At 50.4% G+C, this 19,566-nt stretch overlaps 1 protein-coding gene across 5 annotated transcripts in view; it reads right to left on the bottom strand.

Annotated features, from left to right (window-relative positions):
* LOC144936200 (arf-GAP with Rho-GAP domain, ANK repeat and PH domain-containing protein 1-like) overlaps positions 1 to 19,566 on the bottom strand; it is a 74,524-nt gene that overhangs the window by 24,656 nt on the left and 30,302 nt on the right. For all 5 annotated transcript variants that reach the window (XM_078863179.1, XM_078863178.1, XM_078863176.1 and 2 more), the window contains 9 exons: positions 17,574 to 17,689; positions 10,036 to 10,209; positions 9,217 to 9,286; positions 8,222 to 8,348; positions 6,518 to 6,735; positions 5,238 to 5,344; positions 1,943 to 2,142; positions 1,388 to 1,473; positions 582 to 764 (listed from right to left, as the gene is read on the bottom strand). In XM_078863179.1, the coding sequence (XP_078719305.1) occupies positions 582 to 764; positions 1,388 to 1,473; positions 1,943 to 2,142; positions 5,238 to 5,344; positions 6,518 to 6,735; positions 8,222 to 8,348; positions 9,217 to 9,286; positions 10,036 to 10,209; positions 17,574 to 17,689 (1,281 nt within the window). The remainder of the gene's footprint in view (positions 1 to 581; positions 765 to 1,387; positions 1,474 to 1,942; positions 2,143 to 5,237; positions 5,345 to 6,517; positions 6,736 to 8,221; positions 8,349 to 9,216; positions 9,287 to 10,035; positions 10,210 to 17,573; positions 17,690 to 19,566) is intronic.

Below are 19,566 nucleotides of genomic sequence, written 5' to 3'. Positions count from 1 at the left end.
TTGTAAGACGCGCGGTATTCGCTCACTCCTAGATTGAGAGAGAGAATGACTCAAAGGTGCCAGGAACAAGCGGGAAGGCAGCCGCACGGTGAGCCGACGCTGACGAATGCCCAAGCTCTGCGGTCCTCTAAACAAAAAGATGGGTGGAATCCGCAGCACCCGGAGAAAACCCACGCGTGTGAGGGGGAAACACTCGATCCCATTCATACAGACGCAGGTGGACTGCACATTTCTGCTGTAACTGCCTTCTCCTGGCAAGCCAGGGGTATGGTACCTCCTCCTCTTCGACGCCCATGGGAAGGCAAAGACTTATGACAAAGCTAATCGCCACCTCCGATTCGCACAGTTGGCTACGTTTAACATACACACATACGCACGGGGAAGGGAATTTCATTCCGCAGCATTCGTGCGGCCGTTCACCAGCCCTCGCCCGACCAGTGCCTGGATTACAGATTCCCCGGCGCACAGCCACCACCACCGCCACCAGCACGGCCACCACGAGCGCGAGTCTCACGGACGCTCACCGTGCGCACGTCGACTCGCCGCTTGGCTCGACCGAGCGCCGCCGCCGCCACGCTCACCTGGTTGAGCTCGCTCTCGTTGCCGAAGCACGGGTGGTAGCAGCGGTAGCGGCCCTCGCGGTACTTGGAGAAGACGTACTCGCGGCGCCGCTCGGCCTCCGAGCTCGGGTCCACGGCCTCGCTCGGCGGCACCGACGCCGCCCAGAACTTGTTCACCTGGGCGTTCCCCAGCTCCTGGAAGAGCTGCCTCGTCACGCGAAGATCAACACCCCACGTGTAGCCGTTAACAGACTGTTGGGGCCGAGCGCTGTCAGCGAGCACCTATGAAGGCCGGCACGGCACGCGAGGCGGGTGGGGTGGCCGGCAACTACGCCCGGCCGCCTTTGTCTCACGCAGTGGCGATGATTTTTTTTACACACGCACCATTTGTCGACCTAAGGGAGGCCCAGGACCAGTTCAGATAATTATTGTCACTGGGTGTTGACCGTGAGCGGGAACCGAACTCGCCCACGGGCGTGCCGGGTTCGTGGCGCAGACGATCTGTGTTCGCCGACACGGCGGCAACGAGTCACCAAACCCCCCGACGAGGATTTTTGGAGGCCGAGGGAACACGTGGGGGGGGGGGGGGGGGGGGGGTGGTTGCGACAAATTACAAATTACCACCGAGACGCGACCAGGATGGAACTCGACGCGGGCCAGCACGTCGCCGTCGCCGCTCGTCCGTTCGGACGCGACGGACCCCCCCGGAAAACCATCCGGCCCCGCGGGGGTTAAAAATCGAGAGGTCAACCCTGAGTAGCATCTATTTATTTATTTATTTTCGTCCACGAGAACGCACGCTCCGGTCCTCTCCACCGCAGACCGACCTCGATGAGGTTCTTGGTCCAGATGTTCTTGTCCATCTTGAGGCTGCGCACTTTGGACACCGTCTGCCCCAAATTTCGGTGCTCGCCTGGAGATGGTGCGCACGGGAAAACAAAACCCGACGGGGAATGAGCTGTGCGGCTCCACGCACCGTCGCCGAGGTGAAGGCAAATCGGCTCGCCGGCGGAGCAGTCACCAAATAATTTTGAAAAAACTCCCCACTGTGAAACGAGCCCTCCCTACCCACCAAAAAGATGACCCCGGTGTAGTCTGTAACAGACTGTTGGGGCAAGTGCTGTGAGCGAGCAGTGCCTATCAAGGCCGGCACGGCACACGAGGGGTGAGTCTCCACCGCGGCGACGTTTACACATCGCACCAGGGACCCATTTGAGGCCGAGTCGACCTAGGGGAGGTCCAGGACCGGTTCAGATAACCGTCACCGGTGTTGGTGCCGCGAGCGAGAATCGAACCCGAGGTCGCCGGGTTCGAAACGCAGCGCTGCCGCCACTGCCGCCAGCGCTGTCAACGCCCTCGGCTCTCTGTTGCCGGTCAGTTACCGGCGCAGCGCTTGCAGATGACGACGCAGAGGTTGACGGAGGCCCAGTCGGGCCAGGCGGCGCCGCAGTCGGCGCAGCGGCGGTTGTGCTCGTTGGCCCAGATCTGCTCGGCGACGTCGGAGTGGGAGAGCGAGGTGGCGATCGCGTCCTGCATCGTCTCGAGCCACTCGTCGCGCTCGCGCTCGTTCTCCGCCACGAAGCTGCGACGGCACAAATCGCGCGACACCCTCGAACGCCGGTCGACCGCGCTTGCCTCCCGCGGAAAGGGAGCCGACGCTTTGAAAACTTTCCAGCTCCGGTTGGAAGCCATACGTGCATTCCGTTCGTCCGTTCGTCCGTCCGTGAGTAACGGGCGAGGAAACTGTAACTTTTGGAAACGCAACATGTTCGTTGGGCGGTGTTGTTATCGACGAGCGTGTCGAGGTTTGTTGTCGTTGTCGGTGCTTGTGCGCCAGCAAATAATTTGTTCAACGCTAAGAAAGATTATGCAATGTGAGCGAAAACGTCCATGTAGAATTGTGCCGTCATTACGGACTGACCCGATTGAACACCGGCTACGGTGACCAAGGAGTTACCGTTACTTGCAGACACAAAACCAGAGCAAAAAACCAGAGCAAAAATGTTTGTAAACAAGCGTTTCCCCCTCCCCCCCCCCCCCCCGACAGCTACTCATCGCGAAATTCTTCAAGAAGACCAAACGCACGTTGGAAAGTGTTACGTAATCCACGTGGCAAGCACGATTTTCACCAACTGTTTTTTTTCCCGCTTACAATTATTTTCCATTCGTGCTGCCGGCCCGTGAGCAAATCACCAGGAGGGCGCGCGATTTGCATCGGATCTCGGAAGCTCTTGCAGGGTTGAGCCGAGATCGTGCTTCGATAGGCCACCACCACGTGCACAGCAGAGGACAGCACAGCAACCATTGTTGTGCTGTACTTGTAAAGTAATGACATCGACGCTGCCCATTTGCAGCAACGCGCACTAGTCAGCAATGCGAAGTATGGTCACATTACCCCCATGACCTGCAAACTATGGGGGGCAGGGGAGAGACCGTGATTCAACAGTGGATTGACAACCAGCTGCACATGTATATATTTCCATCACGCTTTCAGAATCATGGCATGAGCTAAACTAAATCTAAAGTCATCTATTTTATTATTTCAGAGGCGACCTGGCTGCACATGACAGCTCATTGAAGTGCCTGATCATGACATGTGAAAATTTATAGTTGTAGCCAAATCATCTAAAGGCATGTTGTTTCCAACTGCGGAGGGGTTGGGCAACACTGGAGGAACCCGGAGAAAAATCCGAGAAGCGAGAACACGTGAACTCCAAATATACAACAACAGGCATTGACAGGGTTCGGGTTCAAACCCACGAATTCCTGCGTAACAGGCAAGGGAGAAAGCATATCGCCACCGCGGTAATCAAAAGCTTTGTGCTGACGCAGCAAGTGCAACTTTGGATGTCCACATTTGTTTTGATTTGTTTATTCATTCGAGTCTCTGAGTCAGGGTGGGCCAGGATTTGGAGAGGACAAAGCTCCACCACTTTTCACCCAGGAAACTGGAGCGTAACCACATTAAAAAGTATATTATTATTGAACTTTTTTTCTTTTACTAGGTAAGGCCCGCTGCGCTATATAGCTCTTTTTCAGAAGCGACCTGGCCACAAATGATAGCTCAACGAAGTGGCTTATCAAGTGGACCAAATTCTCGAAACACATGTTTCTAAATGTGGAGGGTTAAACCGGAGGACCCGGAGAAATATCCACGTGAACATGGGGAGAGCGAGACACGCAAACTCCAAATATACAGCAGGAGTCAGGTTCGGGATCAAACCCGCGACCTCCTGCATACCAGGAAAGGTAGTAAACATCTCACCATTGTGGCGCCCCACTTAGATACTTCTTGACTCATTAAACAAACAAACAACTACGTATATTTTAGAGTGCACAACGTAAAAAAAATAGCAAATATACCAAAAGGATAGTTACAATTCTAAAAGTGTAACACCTTGTGCCAGAGGGAGGGCCTGAGAGATGTGAACTCCCCTGTCTGATATGCAGGTCGTGGGTTCGATCCCGACCCGGACTCTTGTAAGTTTGGAGTTTGCGTGCCATCTCTCCCCCCCGTGGTCGTGTGGATTTTTCTCCGGGTCCTCCGGTTTTTCCCTCCACATCTAGCAAAGTTATTTTATTTAAATTGTCAACACGATACGCCACTTTGTCGAGCTATCATTTGTGACATCCTGGTCGCTTCTGAAAAAGAGCCGTATAGCTCAGTGGGCCCTGACATTGTAAAAGAAAAGTTAGTTTAATTTTAGTTTATGTGGCACATTAGGAATGGACCACTCTTAAATATGTCCTCGTGCAGCAAGGAAAGAAAGTGTGGTTTTGTGAAAGTCCTAATGTGCTGTGCAGGACATCAATACACTTGTGGACACCAGCATAAGTTAACTGAGTTGGGCCTGTTGGTGGCTGGCAGGGTTATTGATTAACCGGACTGGTACACCATTCACGTGGTTAATGGCGACTCGGTTGAGGATTGCTGTGCGTGACACATGTGATGTTGCATCATACAAGGAAAGGACCGAAAGGATGTTTTTGATCGTTATAGAAATGTTCTAGACTTGTTCTAGACTTCAAGCTTGGCTTTGAATTGTTAGTTTGTGATATATTCAATAGGAGGAGTTTGAGCACTGTCTGCACTGTCAAGGATGATGCACTGTAGTTAATACTTGCAATTCTCTAACCCTAATACTGTTTATTCTATAACCATGCCCATGCACTACTTGCAATGCTATTGAGAATAGAACACATGTACACTAGTAAGTTGTACAATGGTGACAAGCACAGTACGTATACTGTACACATACATACAGTACAAGTAATGGGTGTAAGATACCGATATAAGGATGGTATAGATAGACATACAGCTTGGGATTAAAGTAATATTCGAATAGTGATGTGCAAAGGTTATTGTCAAAGACAAAGATGGTTTAACAGTAGTAGAATTGGGTTTAAGAGAAACTGTTATTGATTAGCCGGACTTGTACACCAGTACACGTGGTTAATGGCGACTCGGTTGAGGATTGCTGTGTGTGACACACGTGCTGTTGCATTTTACAGATTGACCGCAATAACTGTGTTTGCCCTCGATTTGGAGCACCTGCCCACGTCCTTCATTTAGAGTGTGCAACATTTAACTCTTGCTGAGATCTCTTGGAACGGGAGGTCCTCTTTTATCCACATTAGGGGCCTCCTTACAAAGGGGCCCCAGTGCAAGGCCTCTACCTGAATGTTCTAAACGCCGTCGTGAGATCAATGCCCTTCTTCTCCACCGCCCTCACGTTTGCCACGTTCATCTCAATGCAGGTGATACCCAACGAGGTGCGGAAGTCCTGAATGAATAAAAGAACACATGCACACACAAACAAAGATAAAGATCCCCCGTGTAGCCTTCAACAAACTGCTGGGGGCAAGTGCTGGTGGTGAGCACCTATGAAGGCTGGCAAGGCACACCTATTGCCCCACTGCTTCTCTACAATCAGCTTAGAATGCTCTACAACTGACTGGTGAGTACCTCTGTAAAAGAGTATGTTGTTCATTTTATCGAAGTTAAAATGTAGGCGTAGTTTCATTCTTTAAAAGTCTTATGTGCTTGATGAACCATAACTACACCTCTCAGACAACCGCCATGTTTGATTAACCGGCACCCTCCATTCCCCCACGGATGCGGGATAACAGAGCTTTTGCTGTCTAACGGTGAGTTACCGACCCTTTCTCGGACACCCTGTGATCACGCTCAACGATGTATAGTATTCCCTCGGTATTTGTGAGGGATACGTTCCGGAGATGTCCGTGAACAGATTTTTTTTGCGGATAATGATATTGGCCTATGAAATTATTTACCGTAAATAAATACATTAATAAGCTACTAAATACATAAAAAATATCATAAAACAAAAATATCTACATTGCTTTTCATACACGTAAAGTAAATAAAAATAAATGTAAAGTAAATCTAAAATATTTCATAAATAAGCTTACGTTCAATTGTGATGATGCTGCACATCACCACTTTATCCAATCACTTTATCTCATCACTTTCTTGCATCTCATTCTCTCTCATTGCTGTTTTTCTCTCTCTCGATGCAGTGGTCGAGCAGAGTTCAGATACCGGAATCAGCCAAAATCGCGGGATCGAAAAAGTTTGTGAGTAACGAAGGAATGTTTGAAATGGACGTTTACAAAGTGCTTGCTACAAATTATCCACAATACCTTGCTGATCTCGTAAGGGAACATAAATCATTACGCAAACTCCGGTCACCCTCGCAGCGACTTTTGGCTAGCTTACCGCATCGTGCGCTTTTGGATGCGGCCGTCTGGAACGCTCTCCCTTCCGAGATTAGAAAGCCACTGGGAGCTATCCATTTTAAAATCTCGATTACAAACTAATTTCTTTAAAACTTTGTGTTTTATTTTGTTGTCCTGTCCCTCGCACCTTCCGATTAGCACGGTTGGCTATGTACTGTGCGAAAGAAGTTTACAGACACGCACACACATAAAACAACCTGCTCGCTCTTGAAGAGCCACAGGCGGTCGGAGCAGCCAACGACGTAGAGCTTGGCCTTGCCGCGCAGCTCCAGGGTCCCGCGCTTCTCCTGTTCCCCCCACAGGGCCTCCCCGGGGATGACTCCGGCGCTGTGCAGCATGGAGGCCACGCCGCCTTCGGGGGACCGCTGGGCCTGGACGGCCTCGCGCAGGGCCGACACCCAGCCGGCGCGCTCCACTGCACGCCGCGAAATGCACGGTGGGGGTGACGGGGGGTGAGACGCTGGCTGTAGTGGAAAGCGTCGGTTTTTTTTGACGTCGCTAATGGCAGGCTAAATTTCGATTTAAAGCTTTCGTGACTGCAGGGATTCGTCTTCTTGGTTCTTTCGGTAAAGTCACGTAGAAGGGAAATAATAAAATAAAAAAAATAAATGTGTCGTAACCCTCCACCACCCGACACGGCCAATCAGTAAAAAAGTGTCACGTTGACAAAAGACAAATAGTTCACTGCTTTAGCCCACCGGTGTGTTGAAGCGTGAAACCACAACATTTACAATTTGAGTACGACGTTTCGCTGGTAATTGCATCCAGCATCATCGGGCAATTCGCAATTCGCCCGATGATGCTGGATGCAATTACCAGCGAAACGTCGTACTCAAATTGTAAATGTTGTGGTTTCACGCTTCAACACACCGGTGGGCTAAAGCAGTGAACTATTTGTCTTTTGTCAACGTGACACTTTTTTACTGATTGGCCGTGTCGGGTGGTGGAGGGTTACGACACATTTATAAATAACGCGATCTAAACCCAAAAACGTTGATTATGAATAATATTGTTCGCGAAAGCCTACGTGTTAAACCAAAAAAAATAAAACAATAAAATAATTCTCACGACGTTTCGGCCCCAACGCAAGCAGCCGTCTTCAGGTGGAGAACAGGTCTGTCGAGAAGGCCGAGTCTGCCTTCTCGACAGACCTGTACGTGACTTTACCGAAAGAACCAAGAAGATAAATGGCAGGCTGTTTGTTCGCTTCCCGTTTCTTTGAAGGTTCGACATTGTACCAGTTGCCAGGGACGCTTGTTTGCATGCTTACAAACAGGATTTTTAGCTTTGGTTGTCGTCTCCCATAAGTCTGGGCAATCCTTTGATCAGTCTCTGATAGCAAGACAACTTTCTCATGAGAGGTGAACTCATATTGACTTACCATGTCCCCCCTCCCCCCCGCCCTCCCCATTACCAACAGAGTTAATACTTGAAACCCGTTCAACCCTAGCTGGAAACCGTTACAATGTAAGGTGAGTTATTTCTTCCAGTTTCTTCAAAAGAAACCAGCTGGCCAGGCGTTGCCATTGGTGGCGAGCTGTTATCTCCCTCGCCTGGTTTACAGGAGGTCGTGAGTTCGATCCCAACCCTGATGCTTGTATATTTAGAGTTTGCATGTTCCCCCTGTGGTCGCGTAGATTTTTCTCCAGGTCCTCCGGTTTTTCCCTCCACACTTAGAATCAACATCACACGTTGAGGGATTTGGCTGCTATACATTACCACGTGCTGATGAAAAGCTCAGTGGGCCATACCTGGTAAAATAAAAATAGTTTAGTTTTAGGTTTAGTTTAACTCTTGCTGAGATCTCTTGCAACGGAGAGGTCTCTTTTTATCTACGTTAGCGGCTCCTTGCGAAGAAGCCCAGTGCAAGGGCTCTACCAGAATGTTTAAAAACCACTCACCCTCCGAGTCGGCGCGGAACACGAAGGCCCTGGTCTGTGTCACCACCTCGAATTTGGCGTCTCCTCCTGTCTGAGCGAGGACCTCCTGGACGGCGGACAGAGGCAAGACGCCCTTGGAGTACACCTCCTGTGGTGTGGGACGTGGGGAGGTAACCGGGAGAAACGGGGAGGAAGAGTCGGACACCAAAACTCCGGTAAGAGGAGAACGGGCGGCTCGGGGGGTGGGGTCAAAGGTTAATGACGCGATGATCCTGGGTTTAAATCTGGGGTTCACCCACCTTGTCATTACTATTTGTATCGCAATTTTTTTTTTTACCAGGTATCGCCCAACTGAGCTATATAGCTCTTTTACAGAAGCAACCTGGCTACAAATGACAGCTCAACGAAGTGGCTTATCATGACGAGAAAATGCATAGCAGCCAAATACTCTGAGCGCAAGTCGATTACAAATGTGGAGGAAAAAATCGGAGGATCCAGAGAAAAATCCACGCGACCACGGGGAGAGAGACACGCAAACTACAAATATACAGGCGTCAGGGTCGGGATTGAACCCACAACCTCTGCTATACCAGGCAAGGGAGTAAACATCTCGCCTTCGTGGTGCCCCAACCTGATTTAAACCAGGTTTCAATCGAATAATCACCAATGACAAAAAAACAATAAAATCGATTTAATCAACTAAATAGAAGATTTCGGTCAAATCGCGGACTTACAAATATTTTTTTTACATTCAAGGTCGCGGTACAGTTGAATGTGTTGAGTTTTTATTGGAAATTCTGCTTGTTCAAAACTGCCAACGAAGTTCCAACAAATCATTAATGGAATCAATCTTTGGACTTTTACGCCGGCTAGTCGGCCCGGCTCAGTGACGAGGAAACGGTCCAGATGGCACTCTCCACCGATGGGAATCGAACGCGGGTAAGCAGCTGGGGTCACAGCGCAGTGCCGCTAACCACTACAACACCGCACCACCACCCCCGCCGACCGCCAGATACCTTGTCGTTAGAGTAGTAGTAAAGGTAGCGGCCATCACTCTTCACCCAGCGCTTCTGGAAAAGGTACGGCCTGGAAAAAACCGTGAGGGCGAGAAAAAGCATGGACACGTTTACACGAGAATTGAACTCGGGTTTCCAGGTTCGTGGCAGAGTGCGATGGACCATTGCAACGCCGCTTCCTTCTTTCGCCACCTTCCCTTGCCCCCTTTTACGCCGTAAACAAAACCAAAAACCCACGAGGTCATTTTTTGTTCGGTCCTCACAAATTGCGTGGCGACTTTGAGCTTGGTTCGTTTTTCGCTTGCGAGCGCTCACATCGCCAGCATTCGCCGTGGCTGTCGTGAGCTCAATCCCAGAAGAGGGCAGCCCTGCAATTTCTTGCTCAAGATGATGCTTGGGCCTTCTAGAGAACCCTAGAGTCAAGTTCAAGTTTATTTCTTTAACAACGTGAGAACTCAAGAGACCAGGATGAGTCTCATTTATAAGGAAGGGGACTATGATTGCAGCTGTGTATCGTCCCAATTGAGTAATTTGCGGGGCAAGTTTCGAATTTTGGCACCCCTGACACTGGCACACAATGCCCTGCCCTTGTGAACAATGCCAGGGGGATCTTTAGCATCCACCATGAGATGAAACAGACACCGCGTGGCATCACTATGGTCGACACACACCGCCGCAGCGCTAAATCAGCACGGCCGCCGGATTTGGAACCGCGAACCCTCCGCGACAACGAGCGGAATGGGTTGCAAACTCCGCAACTCCGTCGGTGGCCCGGGAAGGAACCCCCTACCTGGCCCCGGCCCTGCCCTCCCTCCTCACCCCTGCGGCGCTTGCTTGTCGAGCCAGCCGGCCTTGATGCCGCCGCTGCTGACGGGCCGTGGGGCCAGGACGATTTTTCCGTCGCCGTCGCCCGTCGAGTAGACATGGCGGTCCGACTCGGCCGCCCCCTCCACGTCCGTGACCAGGCTGTAGACGCGGTCCTCGTCGTCGGAGCTGGATGCGAGCGACAAGAGGCACCGTGAAATAAATAAAACAAGTTAATCGTGGTTTTCCGAGCACAGGCCCAGAGGTCCAAAGAATGTCTGTGTGTCCCGCGCGTCACGTCACTCCACGTTGGCCAGCCCCCCTCATGAATACTTATGAAGAGATGACGTCTTCCAAATAAACACCCCCTTCCCCTCCATTCATAATAATTAGCGGGTCACGTCACTCCACATGGGGGGATGAGGCGCCTCCTCCCCCCTCCTCGGCGTCAACTTACAACCCTCACTACAAAGGCAGAACCCTCACGTCACGCAAACTCTGTAACGCTGTTGAGACATAGAAGTAAAAAGGACGTCATGATGAACAAGGGATTATAACCTTTAAATGAAATAAGTCTGTGTCACCGCGGCCTTACAAATTGCACACGAATTGATGCAATGAATATATCACGTCGCGGTCTGCTTTTCGCTTGCAAGTTTCAGATTTACTGAAATACACCCGTCCTTGGACATGCAAAAGGCTCGTGTAAATATAAATGTGCCGTTAAACCCGCCATCACGCGACACAGCCAATTAGTAGGGCTTGTCACGTAAACATAAAGCAGGCCAGCATGATTGATTTGGGCCAAGGTGATTGCACGCACTTGGGTCAAGAGGCAATCATCATCAGGTGTGAAATCCACAGCAAGCAAATTTGAATTTTTTTTGGAAAAATGTTCTTGCTGTGGATTTCACACCTGATGATTGCTTGTGTTGCAGTCGAAACGTCGTGAGAATTTGTATCTATATAAATAAAATCGCAAATCTGTCTGTCTGTCTGTGTGTGTGTCTGTGTGTCGCCGGACCATACGCAGTTTCATTGGACGAAATGTGAGGGATTTGCGAGACACGATTGGTCCGTTTGGTTTTCCACGGCGGTTGCCCCTGGCAACGGCTAGCGACGCATTCGCTGCGGGGTGGACGCCATTTTTAATTCCCGTTAAAAATATGCGCACGCATTAACACGCGACTCTGAGGTAAATTCATCAAAGTTTCACGTCCTCTTCACTCCCCCCCACCCCAATGTGTGCAAGTACTATTATAGGGTCGGTAGATAATAAAATTATAGCGATTAGACAGTATTATTGTAGCGCGAGGGGGGGGGGTAACGGCCCCAGTACCCAGCCTCAGCCGGGTGGGCAATCTAGGCGAGGCCGGAGGCTCTGCACGGTACTAGGCCTCGACACCCCACCACACTATAAGCCGTACATATTACTGCACAGCGGCCGAGGAGATCGTGGCTGGGGGGGGGGGGGGCAGGGGTATCAGCCCATCTGTGTATATATGTAAGGTTATTAAGAAATATATTTTTCACCCGGGCAACGCCGGGTACTTCTGCTAGTTGTTTTATATTTGTATTACTTTATTATTTCCCTTCTACGTGACTTTACCGAAAGAACCAAGAATATGAATCCCTGCAGTCACGAAAGCTTTAAATCAAAAATTAAGTGGAGACACTTTGAAGCCATTAACATGACATTTGTTATCACGTTACAGCGTATTATCCGTTGTTTTTTCCATTAAAAACGATAGTTCCATATAAATAGTAGCATTGTTTTGAAGTACCCTGTATAATGTACTACTACCGTACCCTGCGATTGTAATGTTTAACACATTTGTGTTTAACGGTGGGTGGTGGGAACTTGAATGCGCAGTCCACGGTGTGTGTGTCCCCCCCCCCGCCCTCTCTCCCAGCTTTTCACATTCGCCCTTCAGATCGCCGCGCAATGACAATAAAAACGTCGACACGGGTTCACGTGGGGACGTGTCATGGGGCCCAATCTGAAGGGATACGACGCGGAATTCGACGCGATAAAACGTGGCCGAGAATATGTTGTCTCCATGCGACCGGATATAAATCCTGCAAAAGATATGGGATATCAGGTGACGTCTGTTGTTTGAAACAAATGTGTGTTTTTTTTATACGAACAAAACGCCGACACTAGCCTCCCAGTATACATTGAACATTGGTGCGAACTTTTGCCCAACGGTTCCGACCACATGCCAACAAACTTTTTTATTTTAACAGATCAGGCTCACTGAGTGATCTATCTCTTTTTCAGAAGCAACCTCGGCCACATATGATAGCTCCACGAGATGGCTTATCATCACGTGGAAAATGTATATGAGCCTAACGTTGGCTCGAAGTTAGCCCGACGTTGGCCCAGCGTTGGCCCAACCACCGCCCAACGTTTGCACGTTTTCTGGGCTGTCGTAGGAAAATGTTATCCTTTTGCCAAAAATAAATAAACCCTCAACACATTCGTCAACAACACTGTGTGTGTGTGGCCTTAAAAGGAAAACAAATATATTACATGAGACGTTTCAGGCAATGTATCTTCTTCACCGCACATAATGGTCCTGCTAGTAGAGGTTACAGGCCAGGCGTAGTCGCGTGTAGCCGTAATGATGTAAAGTTCATCGGGGATGAGAAGCGGCGATTGTAAAAACGGCCAAAAAACCCGTGAGAACGTTGAAGTCCCACTACGGTTGTCCGGGGCAAAGGTCGGAATCAACAGCAGGCTCCCGGCAAATACAGGTGAGAAAATAGGTGCAGCAGCAGTAGCATCAGCATCATCCTCTTTTTTTTTTACAAAGTTTAAAGTCGAGCCAGGTCTCCGACAATGCAATGTCGCCATTTCAGCGTTTTTACATCGGCAGTGGCGGCTTTAAAACCGCGCGTCGAACTCCTCCGATTTGGAGCAGCCTCACTTTGTGGGTGTGTGTGTGTCAGTGACGTGCTGTGAGGTCAATGGCTGGGGAGGCACTTGCTATTGTCAGAGCCAGATTCACACGCTGAGGGCGGCGTGGCCTCACGCGTGTTAGACACGTCCGTCCCCCTCAGTGAGGCAGATGTGATAGCTGCCTCCCCTGGTGCTTTTTCATTGCAGTTTCATGACGAGACCAGCGAGCCTAAATATATTTATACACATACGTGAAATAAGTTACCTGGAGTATGGAAGGCGAAGACATGAAATTAAGGGGTCTACAAACATTACATTGGTGACATACTGAGATAGCAACAGGCACGCGCTTATTGCCCGCGCTCCATCCAGTTACTGAGGGGTTGCGCAATCAGAGGGGAGGCTGAGCTCGTCGCTGCCTCACCTCTCGTCTCTTCCTGTATTTGCAGCGGACCTCCGCAAATGTGGTGATTTTGACTATAAAAATTATTGGAATCGTACAGAAATGACATTTATAACACAGATCAGTGGAAACATCTTAATATTTGTTTAATTTTATTGTTCTTTTTTTTTTACTTTTCGTAACAGCTATTTTCATTGGAGTCTGACAGGTGAGGCTCTGCCTCCCCTGCCTCCCCTGACCGCACGTCCCTGGTGTGTCTCCACCTGTTTTGTGAGCGTAGCCGAGGCGATGAAATCACGTCGCAAAATATTCTTCTCCTCGAATCCCGATTGCTGCGACAGCTGCAATCGGGATTCTCCCCTTCGCGGACACGAGCAACGCGTTCGCCAATAACGACGCCGTGCGCGGCCTGGAAAGCAAAATAATATAGACAAGAGGCAACGTTTTGGGCTACGGCCTTTCCTCAAAGCACGTGAACATTCCACGTGGCACATTCTTCACGTGCTTCGAAGAAAGGCCGTTGTCCGAAACATCGCCTGTTGCCTATTTTCTCCCTTCGTGGCCGTTATTGACGAATGAATGCTTAGTGCTTTGCATGAGATCATGTTTCAAGTTCCTCATACCAATTAATGTCGCGTGGAAGTGACAGCTTTAGACCGGGCAAGCTGCGGTCGTCGTCGCTGTTACTGCCCACCGCCGGGGAAAGACATCCCCTCCATGACTCGCTTTCCTCGGTTTGATCCCGTGCCAGCCGTGACCCCCTGCACTCTGAAATTCCGTCCCGTTGCTGCTGCTACAGTCTCTTCCGCCGTTTCTCCTCCGCTTTCTCTTCCGCTCACTCGGTCTACACTCCGTGGTGAGCTTCGTCTCTCATCCCTCTCATCAGCTGTTCTCGCGTTGCGTTCTGCCCCCCCTCCCCCTTCCCACTTGGGTTATCTTGCTCTAACGAGACCAGCGTCGGTGTTGGTGAACCTGTCACTTAACCTACCTATGAAACTGTGAACAATTGTTTACTTCACCAGGTAAGGCCCCCTCAGCTACGTAGCTCTTTTTGCAGAAGCGACCTGGCCACAAATGATAGCTCAGCGAAGTGGCTTATCGAGTGTAAATTTATAGCAGCCAAATACTCGAAAAGCGTGTTTTGTTAATGTGGAGGGAAAACCCGGAGGATGCGGAGAAAAATCCACGTGACCACGGGGAGAGGCGTCAATGTCGAGATCGAACCCACGACCTCCTGTACACCACGCGAGGTAGTTAACATCTCACCACCACAGCACCCTTCTTTGACTTACTTACGCTATTACTATTTCCCGTAGAACTTTGGCAAATCTGCAGAATTAGTTTTTTTTTATCTTCATGCTTAGGCAAGCCAAATTCTAATATTCAATGTTGCAAGTTCCTCATGCCAATTAATGACACACAGTAGCGACGAAAATAGACTGGAATTTTACCTCGCAAGCTTCTTGCCTCGAGTTACAATTTCCTCATGACGACTGATCGGCATGCCAGAAATTTGAATAAAGGGTTGGCGGACGACGAAAAGACACAACGGCTCCGAGGGCGATGATGGAAACGAGTCAGCGATTCCACACGCAAAGTCAGTGGCGTATTCCTGGGCTCCGCTTTTCTCCATATCGTGAATGAACGATGCGATGACATCACTGAGCACTGGCCTCAGAACCGTCTCCTTCAATTTAACACGTAGCAGGCTTTCGCGACCAATATTATTCATAATATAGGATTTTGGGTCAGATCGCGTTATTTATAAATGTGTCACCCTCCACCACCCGACACGGCAAAACAGTAAAAAATGTGTCACGTTTTTCAAAGGACAAATTAATTGACTTCTTTAGCCAAACCGGTGTGCTGAAGAGAGAATCAACAGCATTTTTAAATTTGAGTAGTTCGACGTTTCGCTGATAATTACAATCAGCTTCATCGGGCAAGAATGGTGAAGCTCTCCTGTTGCTTCTGGTCTTAAATAGAGCAGCATCAGGGTGACGTCATCATTTAATTCAATTCAATCTGGTGCAGTGATTCAGCACACCGGTGGGCTAAAGAAGTCAATTAATTTGTCCCTTGAAAACGTGACACATTTTTTACTGTTTGGCCGTGTCGGGTGGTGGAGGGTTACGACACATTTATTAATAACGCGATCTGACCCAAAAACCTATATTATGAACCGTCCCCTTGTCGCTGTTCGGCCGCTTCGGGCGGACGCCGGAGAACACGCCGGCCAATGCCCGGGCGCTGGTGGGCTCTGACAAGCGGTGGCGTGTAATCCAGCAGCACGGGGCGAGGGATGGCGGATCGCAACAAATGTTTCTGTGAAAATCCCCTTTCTGTGAGTGACGAGGTGCTTTACCCGGGCAAGTGTGAACCCCACCTGTTACGTCCATGTCAGCTTGAGCGCGTGTTTTTTTTTCCTTCTGGTTACTCCGGTTTCCGCCCGCGTGTGTAAACGCTCGTTATTTTGCCGACAACTCCTCCGTAGATGTAAAGGACCGCATAGCTTGGCAAGGAGGAAGCAAGCGCCGGCTCACCACGTGGCTGGCTTGCCGCTCGTCTGTGGTTCCTAACTTCTCCGAGTCGTCTTCTCTCTCTCTCTGTTCGAGAGCGGAGCGAAAGCTGCGTGGTGGTGCCGAGTGTCAATTACAAAATGACCATCATAATTAAAACAGCTGCTGCAGCTCCGCGTCAAGTTGGGGAGGAGCAGAGGGAGACCAAAGTGGCCACCCGAAGTGCCCAGCTGCCTGACGGCCTCGTCGCACCCCCCTGTCATCATCATCGTCATCAGCCATGATCCATCTACTGCTGAATGAAGGCCTCTCTCAAGGTCTCACGACGCAACAATCCATTCTCCAGCGCCAGCATATGAGCTGATTCCATCGCTCCGTCTCCACTGTGGACGTGCTCCCATGCCCTCCATCGTTGGTCTTGACCACCGGCCGTCATCCCTCCAGTAGAGGTCAAATACTCAACCCTGGCTGTCGCCTAATGAGGCTGATTGTTGTAATTATAACCGGCGAAGCGTCGTGCTCGAATTGTCAATGTTGTGGGTTTACTCTGCAACACACGAGTAACTCATTGTCGCGTTTTGTTAACGTCACAAACCTTACTGATTGGCTGTGTCGGGTGGTGGCCGGCTTCAACGACACATTTACTTTGAAACAATCCAACCCCCCAAAAAGCCTCTATTGTGGATACTCCAGCCTGCTTTCGTTTTTAAATTGTGTAAGTTCTCTAATCCACGTGCAACCTCTTCCCGTCTCTCGGTTGAGCCCTCGCGAGTCACGTAGCTTCCGCAGCAACATTTTCAAGGATGCCAAGCAGGCTTTCTTGAGCAAGTAAAATAAGTAAATAGATACAAGAAAAAACACATTCACGCACACAATATAAAAATGCTGGGCACGCTATTATTCGCCAAACCCTGACTGAGCTAACACACAAAGAAAGTATCAAATCGCAGCAATTGTGTAGAAAGTATCAAATCGCAGCGAGTGTGTATGGCTTCAGAGTCGTTCTGCAGTGCTTTGTCAATGTTCGTGCTGTTCTAAAAAACAACGTCAAGGGTGATTCAGTTATTTTATTGCTCGCCTGCCATCACACAAAGACATCAACGGTGCATCAGACCATGGCTGGTGCTGCTGCTGCTGCTGGATGATGACGGTGATGATTGTTACGACCACGAAGGCAGTGGTGCCACATTGCAGTGGTTTGGGCACTGGACGGACCCGTCAACCCGGCTACCATCGTTCAATTTCCCGCTCGCGGCTAACATCAGTGACGAGTGGTGTCAAAAATAAGTTGAGTAAAGTACGCCCAAAACAGCCCCTACGGCTGACACACGGCATGAGGGTGGTGGGGGGGGGTTGGTGTTGGAGGGACCTTCACGCGGTAACAGGCTACCGAACGCCTGTGAATGCACTGCGCTTTTTGTGTGTTCGGTTGTTGTCCTTCCCCCGCGCCTCCGATTCGCACGGTCGGCCACGTACGGTGCGCAAAGAAAGCCCAGCGTGCAATGCGTACGGACAAATGATGCCAACGTCTGTTATTTATTCTGTAATTAAAAAAAAAAATCCGCTGGCTGAAACCAAATCGGCAAAGTGACGCTTAGCTGGACTTTACCCCCTCTCCCATTGCCACCACGCTCGGACAAACGCGGCAGGCACAGCGCAAACTCCGTCCGCCAAGAAAACAAATCAACGACGAGCGTCGTTGAGCCCCCCCCCTCCTCCTCCTCCTCACCTGTAACCCGTCTCGTTCACGGAACTTCCCGATGCGTCCGTAAGGTGGTTGGGGATCCTCGTCATCGCGACGGGAGCCTTTCTCTGTCGCTGCTGCTGCTGCTGATGTAGATGCTCCTGCGAGGCAGTGTGTGTCAACATCAGGAACGAGGACGCGAGCAGTGGTTACCAGCGCGCCGAATGCACATTTTCCTCTCTCGCTCGCTTCCCCAGCCCCCTTTGTGTCACCAAGGGGCGTAGCAGCGAGAGACGACCTCCAGTCGAGAGGGAGTTCCTCAATACTGTTTACGGTGGTGGCAAAAGCAAGTGCGAGTTGAGCAAACGAGTTCGTCTTTTTTTTGTTGGAAGAACCAGTTCCACAACTTGCTTTCTTTAAAAATAAGAATTTCATGAGCGATGCAGCAATCTCAATGATCACACCCTGCGCGCGAAAGCCTCGGAGCAATGCCGCTGTCAGCGAGCACCTATCAAGGCCGACCCACTGGCCCTGCCAGCCTCAACAGGTGCCGCTGTCAGCGAGCACCTATCAAGGCCGACCCACTGGCCCTGCCAGCCTCAACAGGTGCCGCTGTCAGCGAGCACCTATCAAGGCCGACTGACGGGCCCGCGCGGCAGTCGAGCCGGCGAGTGGGGAGCCTTCATTTGTTCCACCACCTAAAAGAGTTTCACGGGGATAACAGGAGTCTTCTTGCGACGGAGACCTCGGTTTGCGATAAGGTCAAGGGTCAGAAGTTAAATGACGCGGGTCACTCCTGCAACGGGGTTTCCATTTCCTTCCGCAGCGTCCACCTCACACCGAGTTCCACGCCGCAGGTGACCGATTGACGTCGCGCAGAAAAGAGAGAAAAAGAGAGAGAAAAAGAGAGCCACGCGCGCCGGAGAGCGACAACAAAAAACGGCGAACGTTAACGAGGCGCAACATTTGAATGTCAAGCGAGCGAGGCGCTGTGCAGGAGACGTTTTCCCACAGGTGGGTACGAGGGTGCGCTCTAAGGCCCATCACTACACGTGCACAACAGACAAGCAAAGCCAAAGATCACCCCCCCCCCGTATAGCCATAAAATACTTTTGCTTTTGGGCCAAGTGCCGTTTGCGAGCATCTATTTAAGCCGGCACGGCACACGAGGGGTTTGGTGGCCGGCAGCACGCCCGGCCGCCCTTTGTCTCCCCGGTGGCGACGTTTGCACACTGCACCAGGTGCTCATTTGCAGCCGAGTCGACCTAGCGGAGGGCCAGGACCGGTTCAGATAATCGTCACCGGTGTTGGCCGTGAGTGGGAATCAAACTCGGGCCGCCAGGTTCGTAGCGCAGCGCGCTGACCACTGCACTATGCTCACACGGGCAACGATGAAGTTGATATCAGAGACCAGACAGAAGTTCCATATTGTTATGAGGACTCATTTACGGAACAGGAAGGACCAATCTGGTTGCGGTTCGTGAGGGTGACACGATAGATGCAACTGATTCTCGTGCTAAAGAACCGACATTTGTTCTAAGGATTCGTAAACGGTGCATGCGGGTGGAGGAGTGTTGGTGGCAGAGTGATGTAATGCAATGCGCTACGAACCTGGCAATGCGCTACGAAGCCGAGTTGGATACGGTTTAGATAATCGTCACCGGTGTTGGCCGTGAGCACGAATCGAACTCGGGTCTCCGGTTTCGTTTGTGTACAAGGTGTGCGTCATTCCCCCCACTGCTAAATCTGCCCAGCTCACGGTCGCCCTGTATTTCATTTCTGAAAGTGCAATTTATTTTAATACCCTTGACTTGTACATTACCCTGACGAGCTCTGTGGGCACCTGGACGCCCCGTACATTCAAAGTGATTTTATTGTTACCATAAAACTCAACACATTCGTCAATAACACCGTGGTCTTCAAAGGGGAAAAAAGTACTACAAGGCAACGTTTTTTGGGGCAATTGCCTCTTGTTCACGGCGGAATTCACGTGCGTCACAAATATGTGCCGTGAAGAAAGGCCATTGCCCAATACATC

This window comes from Lampetra fluviatilis, chromosome 15 (assembly GCF_964198595.1).
Source record: "Lampetra fluviatilis chromosome 15, kcLamFluv1.1, whole genome shotgun sequence".
Classification (NCBI taxonomy): domain Eukaryota; kingdom Metazoa; phylum Chordata; class Hyperoartia; order Petromyzontiformes; family Petromyzontidae; genus Lampetra; species Lampetra fluviatilis.
Note: the sequence above shows the minus strand (reverse complement) of the source record. Positions and strands in the feature narration are given on the sequence as shown.